At 45.2% G+C, this 23026-nt stretch overlaps 1 protein-coding gene across 4 annotated transcripts in view; it reads left to right on the top strand.

The window, feature by feature from the left end:
- Nucleotides 1-19165, top strand: part of pde4ba (phosphodiesterase 4B, cAMP-specific a) — an 87522-nt gene extending 68357 nt beyond the window's left edge. For 3 of the 4 annotated variants that reach the window (XM_027027065.2, XM_027027067.2, XM_027027068.2), the window contains 10 exons: nt 4579-4691; nt 11853-11946; nt 14055-14230; nt 14336-14434; nt 14546-14710; nt 14944-15043; nt 15166-15320; nt 15439-15561; nt 15938-16120; nt 16281-19165. In XM_027027065.2, the coding sequence (XP_026882866.2) occupies nt 4579-4691; nt 11853-11946; nt 14055-14230; nt 14336-14434; nt 14546-14710; nt 14944-15043; nt 15166-15320; nt 15439-15561; nt 15938-16120; nt 16281-16655 (1583 nt within the window). In that variant the 3' untranslated portion in view covers nt 16656-19165. Of the gene's footprint in view, nt 1-4578; nt 4692-10912; nt 11167-11852; nt 11947-14054; nt 14231-14335; nt 14435-14545; nt 14711-14943; nt 15044-15165; nt 15321-15438; nt 15562-15937; nt 16121-16280 lie in introns of those variants that run through there. The other variant, XM_027027069.2, reaches the window with a different exon arrangement.
- The last annotated feature ends 3861 nt before the right edge of the window (nt 19166-23026 follow it).

Raw genomic sequence — 23026 nt, 5'->3', positions numbered from 1 at the left:
GCAGTGCAAACCAGCGACCCACAGACTCCTACTGGCTCACCAGGCCTGGCTGCTGGAGATATTTACCTAAAAAGGGTGACTCAATTAAATCATAACTGGCCTGTTTTGGAGGAAATGTAGCTTACTCACTGCCTGATGATTGGGTTGCATGGAAGATCCCCCCCCCGTCCCTGAAACCCACAGACTCATGGGACTACAGCGCAGGGTGACCTGATACACTCCAGACGTGCTGACGGATTCCAAGCCATTCAGAGCGCTCCTCGTAAATTTTTCCAGTCGCCTCACTCCCTCTCTCTTTCTCCCTCTATGTCGCTCTTTCGTGCACCAGACACATCCCATCCATCCTGTTTCCCTGATGATCGAAGGGAAAGAAAAATGAGAGTAGAGGAAGAGCGTAACGTGTCTGATGGCTTTGTTTTGTTATGGCGTGTGGCGTAGGTCATAAGCATGTGATTTTAGCTTCGGACCAGTAATTTAATGTCTCCATCTGACACCTCTTTCTCTCGCTCTTTCCTTGGCCTTCCCCTCTGGATATTTATATTTAGTTGTTTTGGGGGTTTGGTTTTTTTTTTCTTTTTGTATGACGCGTGAGTTACTTGAGGGAATAGATGTTATTAGGCACTTTCCAAATTCCAAAAGGCGAAACAACACCCCGATGGTGCCTGTTGAAACGTCCAGGCCAAACCCTTGCGACATCTTCAGTACAGCGAGGCATCAAAAGCGTAGCAAAAGCTCCTCCTGCTCCCAGTCCCCTCTACCACGTCTCCCGCCCAGATTCTGCAGGAACCCTGCCAGCACGCGCCAAAATGACCGAGTTAATAGCTAGGAAAAGTTAACTGGGCTTTGTAACCTCTATTAATGGAATTAGAGTGGTCAGAGAGGGGTTTTTTTTTGACAGTGGCACTATTGAAGTCTGTTAATACTGGACAAGCCAGATAATTGGATTGATTCTGTCTGTGTGAGAGGGAGAATGTAGCTGAACCTACACTCTTAAAACACAGTGTGTGTTATCTAGCCATTCTGTGTTCACACTCAATAAGTGTTAAGGGTCTTGCTCAGAGGCCCAACAGTGGCAACTTGGCAGGAAGTGGGGCTTGAACCAGCAACCTTCCAATTACAAGTCAAGTACCTCAACCGCTGAGCTACCACTTCTCTGCTGGCTGCTATAATGCATCTGTGCCCATTTCCTGGAGCCTTTTTGGGAGGACCAACTCATCCAATAGTGAGACCTCCAAATGTTAGCTGCATACTCCAAGATTCTTTTTGCAGCACTTTTTTGCAGTGATTAGTACTGGGGAAGAGAGCACTGAGCTTGAGGGTGGAATGCTTCACATCACGACCGTTCCGTGCCCGTCTAGCATGCTGCTCCGTAACCAGTAACATGCCCTCGGCAGCTCTCGCCCAGCTTCAGGGTTCGATTTGGAGCGCAGCCTCGTAAATTTTGTGGAATATTTTCCGGAATGCCGCTGCTGAGAGAGACAGGAGGTGCTCTGTGAGGGAATGGATGCTGAGAGCAAAGGGGTGAGGGGGAGACAGTCAGACAGACTTCAGGCCACTGGGTTTGGCAAAGTTACTCGTTTTCTCTCTCCGAGACACACACACACACACACACACAAGTACCCAGTGTTTAACTGTAGGAGTGCATTCTATCTCTATGGAGCATTACTAAAAGTACTGAATAGTAGTACTGAATAACATGACTGCCTTCCCAAATTGTCTTAAAAACTTAAAAGAAAGTTTATTTGTTTTTTTAAAAAAGCCTTTCACTGTGTGTTGTCTTTGCACATATCCTTTGGTGTTTTGAAAATACCAAAGAATATGCGTAAAAAAAAAAATGTGTGGAAAAAAAAACCAAAAAAAAAACCGCGCTCGGTTTGTGTGGTCCAGTGAGCTCTCAGCCCACAGTACGTGTGAGGTCTGTGCAGGTTAGCCCTTCATGTGGCTATGAGAGTGGCCAGCTCCACCCATTCCACCCGCTCCTCCAGCTCATTCAATGCTGCTCTTGTTTAGGTCTTCCCGAGCCAGGCAGTGGTTTCGGCTTCCTGATGGAAACGATTTCAGCAGAGCTGGTCCCGTGCTGTTCGAAACCGCCACGCTGAAGCAGAAATCTTAAAGACCACAAACACAAATTGTGTGACGCCACCGCGTACATCGTTTAAGAAGCGCAGACGAAAAAAGGGCTTTGCTCTGTCCTGGCAATGGCAATATATTGTACAGATTTGTAAGGGGTTTAGTGATTCTGGAACCTAAGGTACGTGTATGTGTGGTTGGCATAGTAAACAACACTGACTGTCTATTGATTCTACAACTGTAGGGCTTAGTGTGACCGCCATCTATGTTGCCTCGCTCTTGCAAAAACCTCACTCAGTGTGAACCTTTTTATGTACTACACAGTTGAAAAATATAGCCATAACATTAGTAAATACACGGGTTTATATTACCAAAACCTCTTACCTCATATAAAAAAATGAAACTTTGAACATTGAGAATTATTTTACACTTCACATCCTGTGATTGGTGAACTTCCTCTTTAAGTTCTTGAGTGAAGAATGTGAAGAAATGCAATGATATTAGGGTTAGGGTTATTCAAACAGCCTCTCCTTGGCTTGGGCACCCACTGAATTGCACATAGTCATAAACTGCGCAGCTGTTACCACAAACACACCACATCCGCCCCCTTCTTTCTCCAAATTGTAATAAATGTTATTCTTAAACCGTTCTGCTTCAAACTGATATGACCCAAGCGCCCAAAATGTTACACATGCTCACTCTCACTCTGCCCCTCTCGGTCTCTCATTCATTCACACACACACACACACACACACACACACACTTTTTGAAGCCACAAAACTAAGACGATCACAGCATTCATTATACTCCGATGGGTTTGACCTTAAATGCCCTGATAGGTTTACTCTAATGTATAGTCATACAACACGTACCCACACAAAGAACATTCCATGTAATTTTTACTGTAAATGTCAGAGTGACATTTCTGAGTTCTTGGGTGGCTTTCATATCTTTCTCAGCCACATGGAGATTAAAAACAAAAAAAAGCACAAAAAACAAAGCAACAAAAAAAAATGCATAGAAAACATTATTGTAGAAAATACTTCAGTGGCTCTTTCCCTGTTATTCTCGGATCCTGCCCCTCTCTTTAACATCGCTGAGTGGTTGTGCTTTCAGAGATATGCTAAGTAGTTAAGATTCAGATTTTTTTCCCTGTTCCACTGCCTGCTGGACACCCCTTGTGTTCTCTGACTACCAGTACACTGCAGTGAGAAGAGAACTTTAGTCTCTTTGATGCACCTTTTTGGGGTGTGTGTGTGTGTGTGCACGCTTTGTAAGACATACAGAGAGTGAGAAAAATGTAAGGTCGATGTAAAATATTTCAAAATAATTGAAACTGCAGATGATTTTTAAAGGAAATGTCATTTGGTATGGCGCACTGTCTTGCATTCACGGCTGTTCGCTGCTCATCCACAGATCTTGCAATAATGTATCCTTGTTATCAGGAGCCCACACTTCATCTTTTATGATGACGCTCTAACACACCTGGCATCGTGTGGAGTCAAGCTCATCGGTTCTGCTCCACCTCTCCTCATGCTTCACTGAAGCAGTGTGAGAGATCAGAGGCTTCTTTGATGCACTGTTACGTTGCTGCATTTTTGCATTTTTCCGCTGTTTCGATGTTGCCTTGCTGCGTTGTTTCATTGCTGCGTTGTTGCACTGCGCTGTTGTTTCAATGCCGCGTTGTCGCATTGCTGGGAGCCCCATGGCAGCGTGCGAGGGTCACACAAGTGGCCTGTCTGTTTCCCACCGCCATGGAGGCAGATCTGTGGCCCTTCTCGCCCTGCTGGTAAACGGTGCTGATGCTTCACACTGGCCTGCACATAATTCAAGCCCAGCACAGGCCAATGCCAGTGAGACTTCATCAGACAATCAGACATGCCAGTTAGCATGTGTGTGGATGGGACCCATCCTCTTTATGTCTCTTTGTTTTCAGACCAGATGTTTTGCTTTTGAGGAAGTATGTGACCGTGTGTACATTGCATATAGTTTTTGTGTGTGCAACATGCAAAAAAAGGTCCCTACCACGCTCTCAACTCATGTCACAATTCATTGGAGTGGGAGACACGTGTAGGTTATGAACTGAAGGCATAGATCCAACAGGCAGAATCAGCCCAGCCAGCTCACGACCAGCGGAGAGAGAGGGGAGAAGTAGAGAGAGAGAGAGACAGAAGTAGAGAGAGAGGGAGGGAGGGAGAGAGAGAGAGAGAGAGAGAGAGAGGGAGGGAGGAAGGAGAGCAGGATTAGAAGGCAGTATCACCGAGCCAATGAATGAACGACAGAAAGAGCAAAAAAAAAAAAACCCTCTTCTAGCTCGCACGCTGCAGAACTCACTCACAGAGCCAGCAGGAGTCTGCGTGTGTGTTGGTGTGTGTGCTTGTGTGTGTGGAAGCACAAGCCACTAGGTGTGTTTGTGCAACCCCAGGATGAAGGATCGTCTAGCAGGCAGTTCTGGAGTGACCATGCAAGCGTTTGACTGCGCGCCTCTCTCTCTGTGCCTCTACCCAGACGACTCCTACCAGAAACTGGCCATGGAGACCATGGAGGAGCTGGACTGGTGCCTGGACCAGCTGGAGACCATCCAGACATACCGTTCCGTCAGCGATATGGCCTCCAACAAGGTGAGCAGAACCTCCTGACAGCGAACTTAGATCAGCCCTTGAGAGATGTCCATTGGCTCTGTACTCTGCAAGACGGTTCGGGTCACTCCTCAGACCGCTGAGCAAATACGGGAAGGTTTGTCTCCTTGTTTTCTCGTGGCACACAAAGGTCTGCTTTGCTTGTGCTCAGAGTCAGTCGACCGGCTGCTTAGTGAATGGAGCTATAGGGAGGCCCCTGCTACCGGTGTTGCAGTCGTATGAGTACTCTCGTCTGCTACATTTAAAAATTGCCTTAGTCCGAATGACATAAGTTCTGACATACACCACCGCATTCTTAACACCTATTGCAAGTCTTGACTTGTAGGGCGCGCAGCAGAAATGGGAATATGCAGAGGATTTGTTGGAATCAATTCATTTTTGAATCGCGGCCAGACGGGCCGAGCGGTGGGCAGCGGAAAGGTGCCAGCAGGGAGCGCTGATCCCAGATCAGGCAACGGTTGCTGGGATGCTCGCTGAATGTATCTGTTTTCCTCATTGAGCAGGTCAGAGCATGTCTGACGCCACTCTGAAGGATTTCCAGGCTTCGCGCAGGAGCTAGGCTACGTTACTTCATATGTCCTGGACTTGATTTCATTACCAGCCTGAGTGTCTCTTCCAGTTATATGCATTGTTAGAAGCAGGGGGTGGTTTGTATAATAGTCTACTTATAGGATGTGACCTAAATGTAAAGTTGGCTTTGTTGTTTTAAACAGTGATGGAATATTTTGTATGGTGTTCGAACTACTGTGTGTAGTCAAAGGTAAAATGTGTAATTTAATGCTAAATATAAAATGAATCCCCAGGTATTTCATCTGTTTATATTGGGTTGGAATTAGACCAGTTGAGAAGTTAGTTGGATAGGCATGTGTTTGGATAGGTTACAATCTCAGTGGTGTCCGTCCGATCAGCTGCTCAGTCTAGCAGTGTGTTGTGTGTGTGTGTGTGTGTGTGTGTGTGTGTGTGTGTGTGTGTATATGTGTGTGTGCATGTGTGTGTTTGTGAGTCAGGCTTCCTGTCTCCTTCCTCAGTTCTAGCCGGGTGCAGACTACAATAGAAGCAAGTGCCGTGTGGCAGGGCAAAGCCAAGCTCTCTGTTTGTTTCTGCTTCTGCTGACGTCAAACTGCCATACACTATGGCAGGGGACCCTACTGAAGACAATAGGGATGAATACACAAACACACTTACATACACACTGTCACGCGCACACACACAGGGTAACCAACACGTACTTAGATACACACAACCCCTGAAGGTGAATTCAGGGAGAATTAGATACCGCATATCTGGAAGTATACACACGCACATGCGCACACGTGCACACACACATGTGCACACAAATGCATTCACATGAAAGCATGCTGTTAGAGCTAAAAATTAAAGTTATGGTTCAAAGTTATTTGGTTCAATCAAATGCTCAGGAAGATAAAACTTGTTCAATTTTCAGTTTATTGATCAAAAGCGATATCAAATGCTAAAGCAAAATCAAACAACTGAGGACAAAATCTGCTCAGCCTTTCTCTCAGGTCAGTGTGCTTGGGGACTGATATCAGTCACCTGTTAGAATCAGTAGAGAATCAGTGTCACAATGCGATTAAATAAAAATTCACTTAAACTGAACTTGAGTGAGGGAGAAATGCAGAACATCGTTTTTTTTTTTAATTCTCTGGGGGAGGTACATACACACGTTGTTTTCCTTACCGCCAAACCTCATATCTTCTGCCAGGAGAGTAAAGAAAGATGCAAACAGGAAAGCTAAAACTCGTCACTTATGGAAATCAAATGTACTAGTCTTGAAACTCAGCGAGGACGTCCTTCAGTTAGAAAACAATGAAAAAGCAGATAAAAATCCCTTTAGTGCCTTTATTTCATTCGCACATTCTGAACCCGCAAGAGAAAAACGTCCATCGGGCTGGTGGCTGGTACTGGAAAGCTGCTCTACAGCATGCGTTCAGTTCCAACCGAGAGCTTTCCACCCAGTGACTGCAGAGAGCTCCGCCGGCAAGTAAACTGAACAAGCCTTGCCAGCGTTGGCCAAGCACTCTGTCTGCAAACAGATGTCCGCAAATAGTTTTCGTCTTAAAGTCTTCTGAAATTGCCCTATCCCTCTGACAATAGTTTTGAAAGGAGGTTTTGTGGGATTAGTGATTGGGTCGATGGCAGTGGACTGGAACAGCACCACTGATGGGAGCATGTCACTGGAAGCTGGGAATCACATCTGCCCAATTGCTGTTACGTAGCGTATCTGTAATCAGTAGGCATGGGGTGTTTGTAGCGGAGGGTAGTCAGTCATTAGCCAGGGGTAATTTACGTGCATGTATGTGCAGTCTATACAAATGCCCTAGGGATTTGTATTTCACTGTGTGTGTGTGTGTGTGTGTGTGTGTGTGTGTGTCTGTGTGTGTGTGTGTGTGTGTGTGTGTGTGTGTGTGTGTGTCTGTGTGTGTGTGTGTGTGTGTGCGCGCATGGTGAAAACGTGCGATGTTTGCTTTGATGGCAGGAAAAGTTAAGATCTTATCTGCAACCTTGTTCTAATTCCTGTGCAGAGACTATTTACACTGTAAACTCTGTGGCAATCGCATCACTGCCGCTAATGTGTGCGCAGCATTAAGACAGAAAGGGGCAGGGCCAGCTTCAGAGGGCGTGCTTGTATACCGTGACTCACTCACTGTGGAAGGCAGTCAGTGTGCACAGCTCAGGGAGTCAGTAACACTGCTGTGTCTGTCAAATGCCAAGCCTGAACACCGCTGGATTGTACTGCGCGCACACTCACACACACACACACACGGCAGGACTTAACCCGCTACCTCAAGATGGGAGCTTGCTGCTTTAAGAGAAGAGAGCACAGAAAGTTTGGAAAAGTTAACTGGTGGAAAAAGGTGAGCCTTTGCTGAAGCGGACCTCCATTACTGGGAGTTTAGTTTTGCATTCTGAACTGGTCTTTTTACACGAGTGACCTGAAGAGTTGTTATTCATGTGTTCCGTTAGAACTTTTCTCTGCAGGCTTGATACATTGACCAAGAGAGCGATCGGTGGCATTGATGTGGTTCTTTCCTTGTGCTTATTGCTTTTCTCTTTCTCTCTGTGCTCCTGAGAGGCACGGAGTGTGTGCTTCAGGTTTTGACTGTGTATCTGCCTGCTCACACTCACTCGGAAGTGCTGGGAAGGCTCGTGCAATAGGCCTGCAGGCAGTGTGTCTCCAGCGGCGGCGTGGCTCTCCGAAGTTGCCGGGATGAAAACTGTTAGAATTGAACACGTGTGTAGAGCTACTCTCTAGTACCGGGAATTTTTTCTGTTTGGCATTTTTCTCTTGCAGTTCAGAATGTGTGGCATGTTATAACTAAGTTTGAAACATGAATGGAATGAGGAGGGGAGTTTTATGTACTTTTTCTTTCCAGCATGCTTGGTGAATTTGACTTCCCACAAGTGACTAGCTTTCTTGTCCTGTTAGTTTATATCTTTTCTCTCCTTGTGGATGATATGAGGTTTGTGTGTAAGGAAGGCAGCGTGTGTAAGCATTTTTGTTCATCTTCACACTGCGGAGAAAAGGCATGTTTATGTTCTGTGTTACAGTCCCTCAATTGTGTTTATTTTAAGTTCATTTTAATCATTTAAGTGAATTTTAATGTAATTGCATACACACACACACACACTGAGGGCTTGTCATTTAGGGGAAGTGAGACACTATTCAGATCATAGCTTCTGACCTTTTGTTGGCACACTCCATACTTTTCTCAAGAAGGCTGCTGTGTCATAATGTGTGTATGCCCTCGTTTGAACCCGTTTGTCACCTTCATGTGCGTCAACAGATTTGCTAATGCTGATGTTGTCTTTGCCCATACAGATGAACATGTAATAGTTTTACCACTGTTGCAGACCTTGGTTCCTTGAATTACATTATCATGAGCAAAAATCTGACATATTAATTAACATTCAGGGACGTGGAGCTATATCGCGTTTAACTTCACAGGTCTCATTAGATCAGTTAAAATAACAGATGAAATATTATTACTGGTTTTAGTGTTTAGTTTAGAGGCTTGTGTCAGAAAAGAAACGTTGCAAATCTGCTGTACTCAGGTTCTTTTCTGATTTTTATATGGGTGTTTGACTTCTATAATATTCTTCGGATTCATATGGCATTTATACACAGGACACATTTTTTGCAAAAAGAAACAAATTTCATTTCATGATGGTCCTCAGTTATCGAGTAATTATGTCCTCCTTAAGTTTATACTGCCCACTAGTGGGAGAGAAGAGTAGTAAACATACAACATTCCAACACAGTTTGAAGGAATTTTGTTCAAAATGTAAAACATCTGTGAAATTCTAGCATCATAAATGGAATATTAAGATATATTAAGTTTAGCAAAATAAATCTCTCAGGGAAAGTACTCGCTGTTTAAAAGTTAAACGGAGATGCTCTTCCTCGTTCTCTTCCTTAATGTCAGAGTTTTCCAGCACTCTGCGTTTGGGAGACGAGCAGTAGGAGTCTCCTGACACGTGCCGGAGTAGAAGACATGGTGGATGAGACTGTCTCCCTTCTGCAGCACAGTCTTCCCCGTTGTTTTTCTTTTGCCTGTCTCCTGTTCTCTCATCACTTCTTCCCCACCCACACACACACACACACACACACACACACACACACACACACGCGCGCGCGCGTGCACGCACGCATGCACAGAGTCGTCAGCTGGAAATGTAATGTCTTTTGATGGTTCACCCTCAGAATTCCAGACACGTAGCCTGTCAGATCTGAGGCTTCTTTGAAGCAGCTTTTGTTACCTGTCCAAACCACTATGTCATCTTAGCAGCTTTGGGACATCATTATAACACTTCAGTAATGACTGTGGCTTGTGAAAAGGAAATGCATCGTTTTAGGAATGCAGTAATTGCCCTCTGAACAGTTGACTCGAAACGTACCCGGACAAAATGGCCAACAGGAGTGTGCTCATCAGTCACTGGGTCTTTCCCTCTCAGTGGACCCTACCAAGGGCAGCCCATCGAGTCTGGCAGTCTGCCTCTTGCCAAAGAGATTGGGGGAGCTGAACTGGGAGTGTGTGTGTGTCAGTGAGGTCCTCATGATGCTTCAGCAGCCATGTTTGAAGAGGGTCGGAAGGAAGGAGATGCCCCGTGTGAAACAGAACCTTCTACAGAAGCCCAAGTCATGTGACACTGTTGCCATGGCGTCGGGATGTAATTGGCTGTGTTCTGATAGGTGGCATGAAGAGAAGAGAGAGCGCGAGCGAGAGAGAGAGAAGCTGATGTCACCGCAAAGCCGACAGGGAGAGGCAATTATCTCGGTCTCTCCCCATCTCTTGCTTTCACCATGTTCCTCCCACCAGCCTCTCCTGCGTCTGCTGGGTAAAAATAGCCCAGGCCTCCGTCTGGAGCTGCTGTCATGGCTGTTTCATACATTGTAGAGAGAGCCAGTGGCTGCACCGAACCCGCTCATTATCCCAAATCTCTGCCGGTGGGGGGGCGCCACGGTATTATGGCAGGATCCAGCAGGGTTTTCTGAAGGCGGCACACACACAGGCCAGTGAGTGCTGTGTCATCCCCTTTTCAGATGAGAAATGGCTGTGAAAATGAATATGGTGGAGAGCTCTACCCCTCACCCCAAACCCCCACCCTAAACCCCCACCCCCACCACTGGCTTTTCTCTATTCCTTTGCTTTCTGGCCTTGTGCAGCTAAGCAGGGTTTCCCCTCGTCTCTCATCTCTCCGTTGCACCACGCGTGTGCTGGGGCAAGTGTGCTGCTAACCGGGGGGGGGGGGGCATTGAGGAGGGGGTTGGGGAGAGAGACAGAGACAGAGAGAGAGAGAGAGAGAGAGAGAGAGAGAGAGGTAGAGGCACAGAGAGGGAGGGAGTCCTGCAGCAGCAGCGCAGCACTAATCCAGCAGAGGAAGCCCCCCTCCGAGCTAGATGAGCATCCCTGTTTTTTTTTTCCTCATCCCTCCCTCCCTCCCTCCCTCCCTCCCTCCCTCCTCTCCCGCGCTCCGCCTCTGCCATAATCCATCGGCGCTGACAGAGCCTCTGCCTTGGCTGCAGCTCCAGACGCTGCACCGCAGCACGCCCGGACCTTCCAGCCCAGGACGGGCGATCCTCGCCGACCGACCCGCACACCCCCCCCTCCCCTCCCCTCCCCCGCCGCCTCGGTACCGCCACCATGGAGAGCACCAGCCAGAGAGCCCTGGCGCTGAGCCACGGCTGCGCTGCCGCTCTGTCCGGCCGCTGATCCAAGCAAGCAGGAGAGGAGAGGAGGGAAGAAGGGATTGGTTTTCTCTGCGAGGAATCCCCGTCGTCTGCCTCTCTGTCTGGCTCTCTCCTCCGTTAAGGATAAGAGTGGATTTTTTTTTTGTTTTGTTTCGTTTTGGTTTTTGGGTTTTTTTGGGATATTAATCAGAATCCAAAATGCCTGAGGCAAACTACCTTCTCTCTGTGTCCTGGGGTTACATTAAGGTGTGTATGGAGAGTGGTGTGGTGGTCAGTGCAGGTTAGCAATGTGGTCGCTCTGATTCTGTGTGTGTTGCGCAGGGGGTCTCCGTGGTCTGGGAGACTGGGGCGATGTGTATACTGCTGCTCACTGTCTGGGCAGCCTGTGCTGGAATGTACAGTCTTGGGTTCTGGTTTTGCTTCTTGCCTTGGATTCAGTCTAACAGATATGTGGTGATAAACTCATAAATATTGTAATATCATTTTTGTTAGTAAAATATGTCCATTTTCAGTGTGACGCAGGATATGGCTGCCTCATTTTTTTTTAGATTTATTTATTTATTTATTTATTCATTTGTTTATTTATTTCTGGCAGATACTGCGTATTTATGGGTCCACAGAATTCATCTCAGATGCAAAGCTTCTCATACACTGCTTATTTGATCACTTTTTGCTGTTAACCTAAAAGTTTACAAAGTGTTTTGAGATATTCCTATTCACGTTTTCACTGCGCATCCCTGTGCCGTGCTATGTACATTTGCTCTGAAGTGACGTTGCTATATTTGTTATATTTGGGAGTTTAGTACACCACCGTCGATGGAAATGTTTCATCCGGATCAGTAGCTATATGAATGGAGCCACCAGTAAAGACGAGATGGTGGCCCCTTCTTGCACATATCTGTCTAATTCTCATCTCTCTTTCCCTCCTCCAGTTCAAGAGGATGTTGAACAGGGAGCTGACGCACCTTTCCGAGATGAGCAGATCTGGCAACCAGGTGTCAGAGTTCATTTCCAACACTTTCCTAGGTAACTACACACACATACGAACCTACTCACACATGCGCATGCAATGTCCCAGAGAGCCACAGATTGCATATAGGCACAAGGTTGCGCTGCAGTGGCCTGTTGGAGAATAAGGTGGAGGTGGGAAAAGATCTCAAATGGAAGGAGAGAGGGCATATCGGAAAGAGAGGCACTCCACAAAGGGCCAAAAGAGCCCAGCAACTGTGCAGAGGACGCGGAGGGAAGGCATTACAGAAGCAAAGGAAAGGTCAGAATATGGATTTGGAACGGCAGGAGGTCTTTGTGGAAAGCTTTACTGGAGCCTCGTATGCAGTACGGCGTGAGTTTCTGCAGGCAGGCAGCTCAGTATCTGAGAGCGAGAGAGAGAGAGAGAGAGAGAGAGAGAGCGAGCGAGAGAGCGAGCGAGAGAGTGAGCGAGAGAGAGAGAGCGAGCGAGAGAGCGATCCCTAATGCAGTAGACAGGAGGGAGGGGGCTGAGCGAGTCATGGAGGGAGAGGGAGAGATTAAGACAGGAGATCCTGCTGTAACGTGACGGTGGAACCCCCTTCACATAAAAGCCAAGCAATAGATCCAATGACTCATCCGGTTCTGAACTTCAAATAAGGGCACTATTACACCGCACGCACACAAACACGCATGCTCACACACGGTTGAAGTTTTGAATTTTATGATCCAGTTTCGCAATCGAGAACAAAATGTTTCTGCCTCACTTTTTTCTGTATGTATTTCCACATGGTGGTTTTTTGTTGTTGTTGTTTTGCTTAACGAGCCATAGACTAGTCCCCTCGACTAGGAGGAAGAGTCTCGGGTTCAGCGTGATGGCTGAGGCTGTTAGCTGTGAGCCATCTGCGAGCGCTCTCACATGTGACTGTTCTCTTCACACCTCCCAGCTCCACTCCCCCAATCTCTCCACGTCGCAAAGAGCAACGGGATTATGCAGGACTGACAGAGAATAGCTTCTTCCCTTTGTCTCCTTCTCCCTGACTACGCCCCTGGTTTCTGGGTTTCAGAGCAGGCGAGGCTGGGAGGGTGGTTCAGTGGAGGGTGGAGCGTCGGGAAGGACTTGGTGGAGCACGGGGGAAGTGTAGTCAAAATCGTGTGTTTAGGTAAAGATGTGTAAATCCATGTTGGATTCTGTTTCCTTTGCTCCATAATGTGAGCCAGAGGGGGGGGGGGGGGGGGAGAATGGGAGTTAAGGAGGCAAGAGACCCTTTCGTAAGCTTCGTCAGAGCGTCCCAATTCCTTAGAGTGAACGGTAAAACATGTAGCCTCTCAAGTTCAGCAGCAGTAGAAATGACGGATTAATGAATGTATTCATGAATGGATTAATGACTTGCCACTCTTTGTCCTCTGCCGATTTCAGCTAGGACACTTCTGAGACCGTATTATTAGCTTTTTCAGTTACAGTAGTGACAGAAGAAGCTGGAAGTTGTCACAGGGCTAATTAACTGAAGCTTGTGGGACTGTATCCAGGCTTTCTGCCTCTGGAGAAGGGCTGAAATAAGGAAATTGTTCACTGTCCTTGGGGACAAAAGATGGTGTTGGAAAATGTAATCTTCATATATTTAGAAGCCCTGGGCAGTGACAGGGTGTGAATGAGGTTTTTCCCTTTGGGATTTCTGTCTCCGTAAATAAGGCCCAAAACAGGGTTTAGGCTCTGTTCTGAGACTGAATATGTCTTTCTCTGACACACACACACACACACACACACACACACACACACACACACACACACACTCACACTCACACTCATTCAAAGAGCAGGTGTCAGCTATTCAGTTGTTTCTATGCACCTGGGTTCCTTCAGGCCAGAGGCAGTTGCTGACGTCACTCAGCCAGAGGCATTACACAGGCAACGATTCTCCAACAAAGCCTCTCTGTTCATGTGTCTGCTCTTTTTGGAGATCACAAAGATGTGACTGAGCTCTGGAATGCCATCCGGTCACAGTTCTCTCTCTTACACTTCCCTTATTAGCCAAAGAACTGGAAGCGACACAAGTGCTACTGCAGAAGAAGAATAACAAAACCTGCATTGCATTGCACTATTGAAACCGAATTTCATCCACAAAAAAAAGGTCTAATATGTTTGTTCGGACCGTTTCTTTGTGCAGACAAACAGAATGAGGTGGAGATCCCACCACCCACACCGAAGGCTCGGGAAAAGAAGAAGAGGCAACAGCTGATGACTCAGATCAGCGGCGTGAAGAAGGTGTCTCACGGGCCCAGCCTGAACAGCGGCATCACCCGCTTCGGCATCAAAACCGACAAGGAGGATTTGCTGTCGAAGGTAGAGCCAGGAGAAGAGCTGTCATACACCCCTCCACCAAGGCTTGGATAAGGAAGCCTGAGTTTCAGGAGACTTACCACACTCTCTGGTACTTTCTGTCTGCAGGAACTGGAAGACCTGAATAAGTGGGGCCTGAACATATTTACCGTGTCCGAATATTCCAACAACCGCCCTCTGACGTGCATCATGTACGCCATCTTCCAGGTCGGTCCTCTCCTTCCAAATGCATCTCCGTCAAACGCAGGCATCCGCTTACGCGTGCCACGTCGCCCTTGAACTCCTCTAACGGTGACATTTTCAATCTGTCCCCAACAGGAACGAGACCTGCTGAAGACGTTTAAGATCCCGGCCGACACATTCGTGACGTATATGATGACTCTGGAGGATCACTACCACTCGGATGTGGCCTACCACAACAGCCTGCATGCTGCAGACGTGGCTCAGTCCACACACATCCTTCTGTCAACACCTGCACTGGATGTAAGGGCCTATTCCTTTCTTTTCAGTATGGACCAAAAAGCTAATCAGGCTCATATCATGGCCATCATGCTATAAACCTCGAATCCAAGAGCACATCTTTGTGCAGATGATTGTCCAACTGGAGTTTGATCCCTCTTTAAGTTATGCTGTAGTGTTTCACAGAAATCCTCTGGGAATCTGTGCTGCATCGGGCTTGACTTGAGTCATGAAGTTGTCTCGTTTCCCCACATCAGGCCGTCTTCACTGATCTGGAGATCCTGGCTGCCATTTTCGCAGCAGCCATTCACGACGTAGACCACCCAGGCGTTTCCAATCAGTTCCTCATCAACACAAGTAAGTAGACACAAACCGCTTCTGTGCCCGATTGGGGTTAGAATCTCTGGAGCTGGAGCTGTAGTCGGATTCGTGCTCCGATGACTAAACTTTTTTCGGCCCTTCCTCTTTGTCTTACTCAGACTCTGAGCTGGCCCTCATGTACAATGATGAGTCAGTACTGGAGAACCACCACCTCGCTGTGGGATTCAAGCTCCTCCAGGAGGAAAACTGTGACATCTTCCAGAACCTCACTAAGAAACAGAGGCAATCACTCAGGAAGATGGTCATTGACATGGTAAGGCCCCCTCCACCTCACACTCTGGCTGCTTTTAGCATACTCCCTGGCTTTATTTACATCATTTCCTGATGTTCATGTGAAGGTGACCAGGTTTGATTTTCCTTCCTGTCCCCAGGTACTTGCCACAGATATGTCTAAGCACATGAGCTTACTGGCTGATCTAAAGACTATGGTGGAGACGAAGAAGGTTACCAGCTCGGGAGTGTTGCTCCTGGATAACTACACAGACAGGATACAGGTAGGGACATTAAAGATGTGTATTTTTTCTTCTTGGCAAAAGAGACATTTTCTCCAGCGCAAGACCCTCGTAATTGAATGAGAGAATGAATTGGTTAAAGTTGAAGGCAAGGCAGGTACAATATTGGATCATCAAAAAAGCCAAACCAGTTTCTCCCCATTCCATTTTTATGGATGCCTTATAGTCTCCTATTGCTTCCCAATCTCCATTGTGCTCTCTCACCAGTTAAGATAACTGATACGTGCAAGAAAGATTACCACTGACTTCCTTCAACGTTAAGTTCAGTGTCCTGTATGGCCAGTATTTATGTAGAAAACTGCCCACAAAGCTGTGTATTGTATTCAGTGATCAAATCGGAGGATTCCTTTCATTGTAGGTTCTTCGGAATATGGTGCACTGTGCTGATCTGAGCAACCCCACCAAGTCTCTGGAGCTGTACAGACAGTGGACAGACCGCATCATGGAGGAGTTCTTCCACCAAGGTGACCGCGAGAGAGAGCGTGGGATGGAGATCAGTCCCATGTGTGACAAACATACGGCCTCAGTAGAGAAATCACAGGTCAGTGTCTTTCATAAAAAAATCGGATTTGCACCGCACTGCTAATACATAAAATTTCTGATTGGCAGAGAGCTATTTAAATACGTGATAGCAAAAAAGCCAGATTATACTATGAATGCGTGTAGGATGTCGTAACTAATGAAATCTATTCTGCATCCAGGTTGGTTTTATTGACTACATCGTCCATCCGTTATGGGAAACCTGGGCCGACTTGGTGCACCCGGATGCTCAGGACATCCTGGACACTTTGGAGGACAATCGGAACTGGTACCAGAGCATGATCCCACAGAGCCCCTCACCACCCTTCTACCAGCCTGACAAGGAAGGCCACCTCGGGGGGCCAGGGGCTGACAAATTCCAGTTCGAACTCACTCTGGAGGAAGAGGACTCGGAAGGCACAGAAAAAGATGAACAGAGTCAAGGAGATGAGGAAGAGGAGGACGAAGCAGAAGTGGAAGATCAGGCGGAAGAGATGGAGCCAGCCACAACGCACATCCAGATCGTCACTCATGACGCTTCCCCTGTGGACACATAGGACATCGTGCGCCCCGCATTAGTGGGTAGTAACCTTCGTTTTTCTCCTTGCAATCTTGCATTCGATGCTTTTTACCAGAGCCCAGAGAGGGAGCTTTTTTTAGCCCTCGCAGTAAGAGGAGGCCTGGTCCTCCTTGGCACGTGTGCTTGGAGCCAGCGTGGTTGGAGCTCTCAGGAAATAACTGCTGCAGACATTTTGGAGATGAGTGATGGACAGGTAATTCCTGAAGGAAAGGGGCCATCTGCAGACCTTTGGACTCATCTTGCGGGCCAGCGGTCGAGGAGTTGACACTACTGAGAGGATCGGAGGGGTTTTTTGTACCAAGTGACTTTTTTTCTAAAGCTATTGGGATAAGTTGGGGTAGTGAACGAACTACTGATGAACAAGTATTTGTAAAGAAAGAAACTATTTACTTTTCTGTACCATTTGTCTAAAGACTTTGTGTGCCTTTTTTACTATTGTCTTTTTAATAGTATTTTTTATTTATTGAACATACTTTAGTATAACTGTACATGAAGATGTTTTTGTTTTCTAAAGGCAAATCAGACAGCTTACATGCAGAATCATTTTATATAAACCGAAGAGAGAACTCAGCGTCTTCCTTTATATTTGGCAATATAACTAAATAATCCAAATGTCTGACATATGTTCAGAAAACTTAGAAATGTAGTTTCCAATGAAAGATGCACTTTGTCATTTTAGAAAAAAATTTGTCTGATTCTTTTTTTTATGTACTACAAGCATGTTGTGTAGTCCCACCCAGTTCACAGTAAGCTTAGTAAAAGCATAAACCCATTACAAGGCCATGATTTCAAATGAGACAAATCTAGATGTAACTGGCAAGTGAGCAGTGATTTTGCTACGAAAGTGTCATTGGTTTTCACAAAAGAATCTGAAACTACATTGAATTCCAGAACTTGGTGCTGGACTTCCTTCTTGTCCAGCATTCTTTTAACCTAAATAACAGTTTGGAAAGTAATCTCTACCTGTCTCTGCCCTCACTCACACCCAATGCTCCCCTTGACAGAAGCTATGAGGGTTAAATTAGGTTTTGTGGCCTAACGATGTTTTTGATTCACATCAAGGGTGGCTACAGAAAACGTTTGGCTGACCCAATTTGACTCAACAAACATTCTTTGTATTTAGCTAGAAGACAAGGTTTTTAAAATCCTTCATCCTGAAGTTATCAGTCGGAGGACTTTGTGTCCCCTTCACTGAATACATTTCCTAGGGTTTCAGTTCTCATGATTTGATTTTAAGACATTGTCATGTGAGTCTCAATAGGAGACTTGGTGAATGTTGCTTTTGATGTCTCAGAAATATATCCCTCCAGTTCTACATCTCTGAAGCCCAATACTATTTAAAGCATAAGGATAATTTACCATTGCATTAGACCACGTTCAAATATTTTTCATTTGTTTTATACACTTAAATATCCATTGTTGTCCATTTTACCAGATCTAAGTCTATTAGGTATAGTATATAGCCAAAGTAGCATGAAAAAGTGGGTGCGTGTGTGTGTGTGTGTGTGTGTGTGTGTGTGTGTGTGTGTGTGTGTGTGTGTGTGTGATGATCTCAATTCTTTTCTCTCATCTGTCCATGCCTTTACACCCAATGTCTATGTTTGATTTTAGTTTAAGGCAGTCCTTTGCTGTTTGTAATAGTGTATTTATTACCTTTGACTGTACATAAGGAATGATGGTTCTTTGTAAATTTATTTTTAATTTATATGCACTTGCATTACCGAACATTGGTGGTGTTTTTTGTGTAGTGGGCTCTTGAAATGAGTCTATTATATTTGGTAATATTGTTTTTGTTAATATATATATATATATATATATATATATATATATATATATGCTACATAAATATATCGCACAATATACAACTGCCCAGAAAAGTAACGTAAGATAAACACAATCCATTTGTTACAGGGGGTTGTGTAGATAAGACACAAGAACATACTGTAGACATCTGTCAGATATAAGAAGCTTTGTGTGTCACTGTTTGGTGCAACATAAGAAACTTGATACCACGAGATAGTACACACTGACACTTCTAACAGCATTTTGATTGCAGATTGCTAAGAATGGCTCAGAAATTTTTATACAATGTTGGACTTTCAAACTACTCATATTGGTCACGAATGTTGATATCTCTGAACACCAGTGTAAAATGGATATGAATTACAAAAATGTGATCTTCTATAATTATTTGTGCTAATGTGAACTATTTTTCTGGCCTTGTTAGCAGTTTTGGAATTCAAATCGTCAGTATAACTTTGTTAATCTATGTTTAAGATCTTTTGGTCCAATTTGTGTCCAAAAGGACTAGTCAAGAGTTAGTAATATCTGCATGAGGGATGGATTTTTTTTGTCTAGTAATCCCACTCTGTTGCAGGTGAATATTCAATGTTTCACACAATGTATGGTATAATATTGTATATTGTGTTCAATAAAATCTAAAGCTACTTTTCTATGAAGTGATTAAAAACAAAGCATGAATATATACATTTTTGTTGCGTTCTTTATTCTTTTAGGCTTAAAAGCTGTATGCAATATTAAATTTGTTATTGGGGCCCATTTTTAAATTTGTTATTGGGGCCCATGACATTAAGCTCATAAATAAAAGTCAATAACAATTTAGTAACCTCATAAACGGAGTGCTACAGAGCATTCAGAATTATGCTTGAGTTTATTTGAAGCAGCATTAAGGCGAATTGCATTTAGCTTCAATCTTTAGGCATGTCCCAGCCTGCACAGAGCTGAATGCAGTATGACACAGTCACATTGCATCATATCCTTCACAATCATGCTCCCTCCAGCTAGAGCTGCTCCCAGATCGGAGTCAGCCTGGTGCCAGCTGAGTGGTGCCAACCCCTGTCTATCACACTCCAGTGGGTCATAACGTAAGGGAAGAAGGAAGTTTAAGATTGTTTGCTGGTATAAAATGGGCACTTCTTTTCCCTTCTCTCAAAACCCCACATTACGGATGAATAGTATTACAGCTATCATAGAGCAGACTGTAACTTTCAAAGTGTATCATAAAGCAATGATTTACTAGTGAATCAGTTTTACTAGTGAAGACAGTGGTGTACAGTTTGGCTCATCTTATTCTCCATCAAACATAAATTAGTCTTTTTGCTCTCCTCCCAGTGGGCCCAAAGGTTGCTATTTATGGCAGCTAAGTAGTAAGGTGTCTAGTGACTAGTTGTATTTGTATCATGCCCCAATTGTCAATCAGCCAAAGAACCACCAACCACACTTCACTCCTCTGTTCCCAAACATCCATTTATTAGTAGTCACCTGCACCCGTCCCTCATTTCACTGATTCTATTTATGTACCATAGACTCCACTCTCCAGTGCTTTGCAGTTGATCCTTTACAGTTGTCTGCTACTCTCTCTGTCTCTCTCTCTGTCTCTCTCTCTCTCTCTCTGTCTCTCTCTCTCTCTCTCTCTTTCTTTCTTTCTCTAGTGCCATTTGTTCTGTTTTTGGAATTTTCATTAAAATCGCTTCCAGGTTATGTTCACTTATGTCTTGCTCTGTCCCTGCAACATGTCACAATCTCTTGTTTGAATCTGCCCCAAAAAAAAATGCAGGTTTTGCTATGAACTAGTTTGTGGCTTTAGGTTTAGAGCCCTGAATCATGTTTCGTGTTTCGCACTGAGTAAGAATTTCTTGGTATACTCCTACACTGTGGAGGTTTTTTTTTTAGGTTAAAACAATGTGGGGTTGTTTGTTTGTTTTTTGGATTTCCTAGATCCATATTGACATTATTAAAGCTTATTTTTCCAGTGTGCAACAGCTGCAGGGATGCAGCAGAGGGGTACTGGCATCACACTAGCTGGACGAAAATGGCTTCCCAAGACGGAGTACGGAAGAGCTGAAATGTGTGCTCTGGGGAGCTCAAAGCACCCCCTGAGAGTACATTAGCTTTGTAAATGAAAGCTGCAAATCAGTCCCATGATGGGCAGCCCCAGCTATTTTTAACCGTTGGCCAATTAGGAGAAGAGAGTGGTGACGTGTTTTCTCACAGAGGGGAGCGGCTGTGTGGTGAGACTGCTCCACAAGCTCACTGCAATTTGCACAGAGCCGAATTACAAACACCAATGCAGCCATGCATACAGACACACGTACGCATGCAGGTCGTTTTGTGAAGTGTTTTTATCTGTTCATCAAGCTGAAAAAGTTGAATGTGTAGTTTACAAACAGCGTAACAGATGGCTGTATATTTCCTCTTGTAGATTAAAATAGCCTTGTGTATTTACAAGGAGTGGTGCAACCACCTTTCACCAAACTTATTATGCAAGTTAAGGAACGTTCATTTTTCCTGGGAAATGGATGAGAGGGGCTCCATAAATCCTCTTTGCTTGTGGGGTCCTCTATTTAAAGTACCATACATTGGGTTCTCAAGCCTGTCTTTTATTGTTCCCCGCAGGCCTGAGAGAGATTTATTTTGCTCCCAGCTCATCTCCTCTCTCCCCATTTGTTTCTCTACTTCTTCCCTGTCTTTCTCCTTCTCGTTTCCAGGTAGCTCAAGGGAGGTACTGCACCAGAGAATGCTCAGAAATCTGCTTTCCACCGTGGTAAAGGGGGTGGGAGGGGCTTGTGATGGTTTTTTTGGGTTTTTTTTACAGAATGCCTGCTGCTGGTTGGCTGCCTCTCTCCCTCGTTCAAGCACACTTGCTCTGCAGTATATGACATCACCCAGGAGAAATCGGGCTGTTTTGCATGTAGCCTCCTGTGAAGGACAAAAGAAATTTGTGCAGATGCTTTTTTAGAAACAATGCTCTGCTAATGTTTTTGGATTGTCCTTAAAATTACAGTAATTGTGTACTGACACCATTTTAATTAAAGGGTATTTTGGTAAGAGTATTCTGGGTGAACTATATAGGATTCACACACCTTTGTATGTATTGTTCCACCACTATATAAAATTCCTCCAGTCTGATTTGACAAATCATCATCATAAAATTGTGTAGTACTCAACTGCAAATCTTTTGCAGTTAGTAGCTGCCTGAATTGTGTGACCCGTAGACGCTATGTGTTTTCCCTGGTGATGCTCTGCCAAATATATCGAGGCTTACATGTATTATTTGTGGTTGATTCATCTCTTTTTGGTAGTCTTTTAACATATCTGGGCCTACATCCTGGGTAAAGATTTATTTGTAAAGATTTGATCATCCCCTATCACCATCCACACATTTGCTTTCTGCTTTTAAACAACACATTATATTTTTTATTTTGACACATCTAATGTTTGGGTGTTTGTTTCACAATGGTCTGCTTTACTGTTAATGACTCTTCTGTCCTCATGAACAGACAGCAGGAATATGGGCTCCAAATGGGCACCACATCTAGATCAGACCACATCTAGATTCTAGAACTAGATTCTAGAATAAGATTAACAGTGAGACTATGTATAGAAATAGTTGATTCCTATCTGGTTCACCCTGTTTAAATGTAAATACTCTTGAATTAAGGCTGATATTCAGTCTTCTAACCTCATAACCATTGTTTGATTTTAAATCAGAGCACAGAGCAAGATGAACACAAATATTAATAGCATTATTAATCTGCAGTTCATGGCCTAGTAATTTACACAGAATGTATATAATTCTTTCTCGAGACTGCCTGCTTATTAAGTTAAGGTCCCTTGGTTGCTACCGCTTGATATCTTCTCCACCTGGGAGTCATAACTTCTCTCCTTTCACCTTTCTCTTAGTTCACTTCCAGTTCTTCATGTAGTGAGCACTAAAACACAGTTTTAGAGACTGTGCCCTCTGCTTGGTCTCTTTCTCCATGCCTGTGCACCTGCGCTTACGCATCCACAATGCCGCACACGGTACCGGGAGGTGAAGTGACAGTGGGTGGATGGAGGCGGGAGGAGGCACTTCCCTCCATAGAGCAGGCTCCTCCTGTAATGCTCCAGGGAACACGCTCCTCCTGTAATGCTACAGGGAGCACACTACTCCTGTAGCACTCCAGGAAGCATGCTCCTCCTGTAACGCTCCAGGGAGCACGCTACTCCTGTAGCACTCCAGGAAGCATGCTCCTCCTGTAACGCTCCAGGGAGCACGCTACTCCTGTAGCACTCCGGGAAACACGCTCCTCCTGTAACGCTCCAGGGAGCACGCTACTCCTGTAGCACTCCAGGAAGCACGCTCCTCCTGTAACGCTCCAGGGAGCACGTTACTCCTGTAGCACTCTGGGGAGCATGCTCCTCCTGTAACGCTCCAGAGAGCATGTGCCTCCTGTAACGCTCCAGGAAGCACATTCCTCCTTTAATGTTTCAGAACATTTGGTGAACATGTGGCCCCAGGTGACCTGATGCTACTTTTGATGGTAGCACACACACACACACACACAC

This window comes from Electrophorus electricus, chromosome 3 (assembly GCF_013358815.1).
Source record: "Electrophorus electricus isolate fEleEle1 chromosome 3, fEleEle1.pri, whole genome shotgun sequence".
Classification (NCBI taxonomy): domain Eukaryota; kingdom Metazoa; phylum Chordata; class Actinopteri; order Gymnotiformes; family Gymnotidae; genus Electrophorus; species Electrophorus electricus.
The sequence above is the reverse complement of the archived record's forward strand: the minus strand, read 5'-3'. Positions and strand labels throughout refer to the sequence as shown.